We start from the raw sequence: 8,051 nt of genomic DNA, 5'->3' as shown, positions 1-8,051 counted from the left end.
GTCATGAGGGGGTTCTGTGTGTGGGGGGGGGTGGGGTCTGTGGAGGGGAGAGCTGCAGAACATGAGGCTGAGGAGCAAGGGGGACGTATTTCATGAGAAACAACTGTTAGTGGCATTACATCAGACTTCCTCAGATAATCAAACTAATGTATTTATTAAGCTCAGTCAACTAATAATGTAGTAAAAAATACAACAAATAAAACTTGTATTTTCATGTTTTATTCAAATCACAAATTGTTTTTTAATTAAACATTTTTCTATGAAACACAAACGTGATTGATTTGAAATTCAGTTCATCAACAGTTACACCAATCAATCTACAAAGAAATATGTCTCTGTTATGATTTTACAAAAATATACACTTAACATAATGAAATGTGTGTCTGGTTGATTATTTCTTCGTTGTAACAATATGCCTCTTCACAATAAATCACATAACAGATTGGCTGATTGGAACCTGTGTCAACAGCTAAATAAGATGTTCGGCACAAAAGATTTGGTGAATTTTTCATACGCAACCCGCATCCTCATCTCTACTGCTCATCCCACAGATGCATGTTCCTTACAAATGTGGCACCGTTTAAAAGGAAATTAACAGGCTTTCCAACTGTATGAGAGTTATTGCCAAGAAGCATAGTTACAACAAAGAAATAATGTACCAAACACTAATTTACTTTGTGCTAAGTTTATTTTCACAACACCCTGAGCTTGAGGTTTTGAAACCTCATGAGACTGGATGCAACAAATATTTGTGATTTTATTATATTTTAAGATTTTATAGCCATTTATGCAAACACTTTTAATAGACTTTTAAACCATCATTAATTTCATTTTAAAGCAAAACGGCTTTAAGGAATGCCAGGCGTTTCATTAGCTTAAAACAAAAACTGGTGAGAAAGAAATGTATTTGTATCTACGTTTGTAAAAACAGTGAACGATGATTTTTCTTGCCTTTTTTCTGCACTTTTGAAAACTGAATGGTTCTAATGTGTTTTTTTTTTTTTTTGTCTGTTTTCAGGTTTTGATGAATGCAGAGTTCTTGTGATGAACTTGCGACCTGTCCAGTGTGAAGCAGGTGCAGAAAATGGCCAGATGAAAACAAACTGAGAAGTGTGCCGTTTGGACTGAGTCCTCCATGTTGGTTCATGAGCTTTTTGCTGCTGCTTCATAGTGCCGCTGACGCACGGCTCTCAAGAAAACAAATCGAGCAGCCACCTTTAGAAAAGACCCTCTGTCATTCAGAGATCAGAGGACCGACTTGTGTTGAAGCAAATGTTAATAAAAGGCCTGGCATGAAGACTGCCTCTCATGTCAAGGACCGTCTTATAATGAGAACATAATGAGAAATGAAAGTTGCAGCCAATTTAATAAAATCTTGGAAAGAAGGGTGAGATAACAGGATGGTTGGAGAATGTGATGGGAATGACTCTCAGCTACCACCACCTTCATCCTCAGCTCAGTAGTTCTTTAAGTACAGTCGTGGTTTTGGATCGACTCGTCGATGTGCATCCAATGAAAGTCTGAAGTTTTCATCACAATCCACCCAGTGGTTCATGAGATATTTTGCTAACACAACAGACAAACAAACACACCAACAGAGGGCAAAAACAGCCCTTTGACAATCAGTGGCAAATAAAAGTTAGATTTTGGCTGATAACATATTTTTTTAAATGACATGTAAATAACTTGCATTAAATAAATCTGCAGTTTGAAGTATCCATGAGAACAGACATATTCAATAAAATATTATTTTAACTCGTCACTGGATCAGCCATCAGCAGCATTTAGGTATTTTCTCTTATTTTCCATCAGATAAGTGAAATAACAGCACGTATAGATGTTGGGTTGATTTTAATATGCATTTTTAAATATCCCTGTTATTTTTTTTACCCAACAGTTTGTGTCACATTAAAAAAAAACTATATATATAATATGTAACTAATGCTCCTCCAACTGTGAGTTTATATAAAGAGCCTGACTGGATAAAAAAATGTTTGTAATTATGTTTAATTTTTACTAGAAAGAGTTACTTCTGACATTTTGACATGGAGTTCTGTGGAGAAGTTATGAAGAAATACTACCTTACCTGCAGTAGATATCTTTTCAACCTCAGTTTGCAGAAAGAGATTATTTCCCACCTGACAGGAGAGCTAATGGCTCATTCAAACATAGAAAAGATCAAACTGGATCGTTGCCTTGTTAAAACGGCTCCATTATCCAAGATTTTATAGCCGTTTATGCAAACACTTTGATTTTTAAACCATCATGAATTTTAATTTAAAGATGTGTGCAGAGTTCTGTTGTTGTTTACAAGAACAAATAGCGGGAACAGCATTCAGAGTTGTTTTAAAACAGCCGTAATCCACTTTAGCCTTGGATGTGTTCAGACTAGCCGTTTGCTTGTCACTTTGAAATGAATTAAACTATTTCTACAAAGTGAGGTATCTGTCTGCAACAGGTAAGATAATAACTAATCATAACCTGTCCACAAAACCTCATTTCAAACTGTCATCAACAGTGTGACACTGTAAGAACTGTTTTTTTTATTTAAATAAAACACTCCAACATTTTAGTTTAGTCCCTGTTTGAGTTTAAATGTTTGTTTTACACCTTCAGGCGGCAGATAAGATGTCACAGTGGAAATTGAAGAGTGACACATAAGACGTTACAACACGCTCGCTTTAAAAAGACTGATCAGTGTAATTATTTACCAGAGTCAAAATAGATCTGCCTACATGGAAAACTAAAAACAGAAAGAGGAAAATCAGGTTATAGAACGGGGAGAGGCTGCTGGATGCAGACACAACACTGCCACCCAGTGGTCACATGAAGTACTTCAGGACGTGATTTCATAGACTGGATGAAGAAACGACTGATTCTGTACCTCTGTCATGTTTTTTTCTTTAAAATATCAGCAGGACTTATTGAACAGAGGAGCTGGTTTGATAAAATATGAACTGAATAAATCCAACAACAAGATGAATTCAGGCGACAACATAAACTCACTGCTGCCATCTGCTGGTCACAGAGAAGAAAGGAAACAGGAAACACTTTTCCTTCAATCCTGCTTATTTTATTGTGACCGGTTATTCTTTAATGAGTGGTAATGAATTAGTTTGACCCTAATTTAAGAAAAAAGGTACAAAGACACTGTTTTAAATAAGCTCAGTGACAAAATATTCTGTTCAAACATCATCCTGTTATTGTATATTTGATCTTTTTTAAAAGCTCACAGCAGATGTTGGATCTCAACAAATCAAACAATCAAATCTTTAAAACGGTGTTTCTTAATCATAAGAACATGATCAATCTTTGTGGACACAGAGGTGGTCTTCTGACTGAGACAGTGTAAAAACTCTGAGCTAAAAAAGACATTTAGGACGAAATGCTGTTAAGAACAGTGGACTGAAAACTGGGAGAGTGTCTCTACTCCCGCTCTGCTATGGCAACCAGGTGGGCTTCAATCTCAGACTCTGACAGGGTCCTACAAAACAAGAAGAGAAGAGAAATATAAAAAATAAATCACAGAAATGAACTACACAAACATCACTGAACTCTTCAGGTATACTGTATCTGAAAGCATTGATGATGTGTACCCAATGAACTAAGATTCATTAAAAAATAAAACAAATAACAGGTAAAAATATGCTTTAAACATCCTTAAAAATTGTAAAAAAGTTGCTGCAAATAATGGATTTCTTAGTTTAGGTAGAAGAATCATCCTATAAATAAAACAAAACCTCCTTTAACTTTTTGATTTTTTTGGGTTGTACATTTTAATAATATTTTTCATCAGTTTTAAACTTTCTTTTAAATAATTGCTGTCAGATGTTTACACACATTCACCATGAGAATGAATGACATTTAAATTTTAAATCTGTAATTATTATTTATTTGAATTTTGATATTTCCAGGGTGGAGAATACACAAAACAGCTCTGATGGAGTAAAAAAAACAACCTAAATTTAATGCACAATTTAAAAATATTGTGTCTTTTATTTACTCTACAGTCAAATTTAGACTTCCAGGCATACGTTCACCTGAATCTGTTCCTAAGTGGTGCTGAAGCTGTGCGTCATCAGTGATCAGGACTGACTGAAGCTGGAGAATTATTCTTACCAGCATTCAAAGGATTTGCTTGATGGAAGCGATTTATTTAACCAAGACTCATCTGATTCCCTCACATGAAAAGAAACTGTCACAGGTTTTGAGTCTCAAGCCTGAATATGAACTGGAAACCTGTAAGGGTGGTCTCTGTGGACTCTGCACAGCTGCCCACGTGGACACATCTAATGTCTTCTGGAGACAAGTTTGGAGAAGTCGAGGTAAGACTTGTTAAACTAAGAACACAACCTGCAGGGTTCAGCCAATCACAGATAATACTTTTAACTACAATTTAAAGACATTAAAAGATTTAACTCCATTGAACCCATTAACGTCACAATACCATTTTAAAGCCTTTGTGATGTCATAGACAATGAATTTATGTTTTACAGAAGATTGCATCGTTAATCAGTGATTCGTTTCCCATTCAAGTCATCTTAACTTTGCCATGCTTCTCCTCCTGCATACTTTGTCCTACAGCTGCCATTGTAATTTATATCTGTAAAGGTCTTGTGCCAAATGATTGCTATACCTTTTGGTACCTGTGCAACTTATAGTTTTTGAAATATTAATGTTTAAACTTTATTCCAAATTCATATAATGGGAGTCAAAGGGGCCTTGTAATGGTCCAATACTGCCCCCAGCTGTACTCAACTTGGTACTGCACCATAGTTTTTTATATTTAATCTCAATAGTTCAGTGTTTACAATACTAATATGATTGTATTTTGATGTTTTACTATAATATTGTCTTAATACTGCTCTATTGTTGTAATATTATGCATTTTTGTGTCAATAATTGTATTGGCAATGTGGCCTCTTTCTGCACACATACAAACCAACCCCTGCCACCATATTTTGCCACAGCTCCAACAGTCTAACGGTCTATGTCATGGACTTTCATGTGGGAGATAAGGGTTCAAAACCCAGCTAATGCAACTTTAACAAAAAATATCTTCCGACTTCATATTGTCACTCAATTACCTTAATTACTAACACCTGCTGACGTGACAGGAACAAGCTGGTATAGAATTCTGCAAGTCCAATGCTGCAGGCAAAGCCATGCTACATGGCAATGCACACTTGTTTTTACATCGTAAAAACCCATGTCCAGTTTACTTTTCTTTTCAATTCACACTAGAAGAAACTACGACATATTTCACTTAAATCATGTTCATCAAATGGAATTAAGATTAAACATGATCAAACTGTGTGAAATGCTGGGTAGGAGCAGTGCATGTAGGGAACACAGATTACTGACTCACATGTAGGGCTGGGGATTGTTAACAACCTCAATTCAGTTCAATTCCAATTCACTGGGTCACAGTTTGATAAGACTTAGATCCAGCTCAATGTTGCTCTAAATTAGGGGGAGTTAAATAATCGATTCAGCAACGTGCTGCAATTAATTTTTTATTATTAATTCAATATAATCCTCTGAATGGATTCGATCCACTGGTCAGGGTCAAGAGCGATCTGAAACAACGTTAACTGGTTCTGGCCGATCGGTGATTATCGCGGGATGCTTCACACGCGTTGGTCAAAACAAAACTTTAGGAGCAGAGACTAAACTGATTGACAACCAGTAGGGCTGTGTATTGGCAAGAATTTGGCGATACGATACATATCATRACAGAGGGGTCACGATACGATATATCCCGATATATTGCGATACTATAAGCAAGGCGATATATTGCGATTTTTTTTGCCCAAAAATTCTATTAAATAAAAACCTCTTGCTGGGAAAAAAAAAAAGAAAAACCAAAATTCATTGTCTCAGAAATTCTAATATTACAGAGACATGCTTTTGATTCATTTAGCTGTGTTCTGCTTTGTATGTATTTTATTTTATTTGTTTCATATTTCTTATTTCATCCATGTTTTCAATTATTAGACTAAATTTGACAATAAATAGTTTGAAAATATATTTTTGCAGCTTTTAGTTTTTAATATTAATTTACAATATGGTCACCCAACACTTAACAATGGCGTCTACCTCAAGAGGTAGAGGAGCCAAATGGCTGGCTCACTGCTGCCAACTAGTGGTCAGAGGCTGAACTACAACATAAAAATGAATGGCTGGCAGGAAAGTTGACATTTTAAACCTTAATAAAAAAATCGATACAGGGCTTTAGAATATCGATACAGTATCGGGAAATGAAATATTGCGATATTTCAGTGTATTGATATTTTCTTACACCCCTAACAACCAGATTATTATTATTTATTTATTGACCAAGGAGAGCAGTCAAACATCAGACAGACTCTTCATGGCTTCAAAAAAAGCCTGTGAAGGTAAAACTTCTTGAGGAACATCTAACCAAACATGGAGGTCCTTTTAGATTCAACCCTGGATGTGTCATTTTGATCCTGTGCAGTTTAGAGAAACTCACACTAAATTCACAATTCTGCACCTAATTCTTGACTTTTACAATGATTGAAATTACATTTTGTATAATTATTCCACCCTGAAACAAATCAGTCATTAAAGGCCTGAAATAAACGACCTTGATGCCCATGAACAGTATGAAAACATCTGACCCTACCACCAAACAAACTGCATCTTCATCCTGCTCTGTGGTGACATACTTTATCTCATAAATTCATTATTAACCCTAACCCTGAATGAAAGAAAGTTGGAGTGAAGTTACCTGAATTTAGGTTTGTCTTTGGTGACAATGCCAATCTCCAGCTCACTGGCCTTGAAGTCCATCGACAGGACGGAGGACAGACAGGATATGGCCAGCTGGAACAACAGAGGAGGAGAGGAACAGTAAATATCTTTCATCTGCCAACAGAGAGATGGAAAAACTATTTACAGACGACTTGAACGTGAATCCTTAGACGCTCATTTAAGCTGGTTCAGGTCGACAACATGTGGAAGCAGAGTTAGATTTTGCTTAACTCTCACTGAGAAGCATCTCCATGAATAAGACCTCAGTAAAACTGATGAATCTTTAAGTTTAAACAGAAGCAGTAAAGAGATTTTCTTAGTTTAAATCCTCTGACAAACTGCCTCATATTGTTTGAGTGTTCACGTTTGTTTCCACAAGTCAACAAGAAAACTTTTCATTTATCCTTAGACTGACCTCGTTTATATTCACATTTTGTTTAGTGTACAAAGCATTTAAGATCAGTTCAGACTGAATCTGAAAGAATTCCCACTAACATTTAGTGTTGTGCCTCAGCATCTGCAACTAATGAATTCATTAAAAACATCTGATTTGCTCATGCATTGATGATGTGATCATTAGAAGCTTCTGTTCCAGGTGTTTTTGACAGTGGGTGGTCATCTCAGGCCAGCTCCAGCAGAAACCCAGGCCTGACTTACTAACCTGATAACCAGCCTCTGGACCCATGTCTTCACTGTTACAGCCATCTGAGCCTGAACAAATCCTGGACCTCCACCTCCTTCAGAACTACATCATCTCATAGCAGCTGGACTACACACACATTTAGATCTAACCGATCAATGATCAACAAAACAAACCAATAGTTCATTAACCATTTTTTAATTTACCATGTCCTGGATGACAGAAGGTACACTGAAAAAATAACTTGTAAGATTTACTTGAAAAAAATCTTTGTAACAATTTGCACTAACGTTTGTTAAGTAAATTTCAATGCTACAAATTCAAGTAATATTTACTCATCATTATCTAGTAAAAGTTACTAAGAATATAGTTAAAGATTTGTGAATAAATCAGGTAAATTTTACAAACTTTAACTATATTCTTAATAACTTAGTAGATAATGATGAGTAGATACTACATGAATTTGTAGCATTTAAATTTACTTAACAAACATTAGTGCAAATTGTTACGAGGATTTTTTTTCAAGTAAATCTTACAAGTTCTTTATAACAGTGCACATGAGTCAAGCACATTATTATAGCATGACACCTCACAACTACAGAGAGAAGTGTAGCTCATGTTGTAGTTCAGGACT

The 8,051-nt window shown here is 35.7% G+C and overlaps 1 protein-coding gene and 1 long non-coding RNA gene across 3 annotated transcripts in view; one reads left to right on the top strand and one right to left on the bottom strand.

The window, feature by feature from the left end:
• LOC106522129 (uncharacterized) overlaps positions 1-2,577 on the top strand; it is a 13,961-nt gene extending 11,384 nt beyond the window's left edge. For both annotated transcript variants that reach the window (XR_001310752.1, XR_001310751.1), the window contains exon 2: positions 1,019-2,577. This is a non-coding gene — a long non-coding RNA (uncharacterized LOC106522129). The remainder of the gene's footprint in view (positions 1-1,018) is intronic.
• A 284-nt stretch (positions 2,578-2,861) lies between these two features.
• psma6l (proteasome 20S subunit alpha 6, like) overlaps positions 2,862-8,051 on the bottom strand; it is an 11,321-nt gene continuing 6,131 nt past the window's right edge. Inside the window, exons 6-7 of the mRNA XM_014014988.1 lie at positions 6,755-6,849; positions 2,862-3,484 (exon numbers count right to left, since the gene is read on the bottom strand). Of these exons, the coding sequence (XP_013870442.1) occupies positions 3,427-3,484; positions 6,755-6,849 (153 nt within the window). The 3' untranslated portion in view covers positions 2,862-3,426. The remainder of the gene's footprint in view (positions 3,485-6,754; positions 6,850-8,051) is intronic.

Source organism: Austrofundulus limnaeus, unplaced genomic scaffold (genome assembly GCF_001266775.1).
Source record: "Austrofundulus limnaeus strain Quisiro unplaced genomic scaffold, Austrofundulus_limnaeus-1.0 Scaffold121, whole genome shotgun sequence".
Lineage (NCBI taxonomy): Eukaryota > Metazoa > Chordata > Actinopteri > Cyprinodontiformes > Rivulidae > Austrofundulus > Austrofundulus limnaeus.
This window is presented reverse-complemented; position numbering and strand designations above follow the sequence as displayed.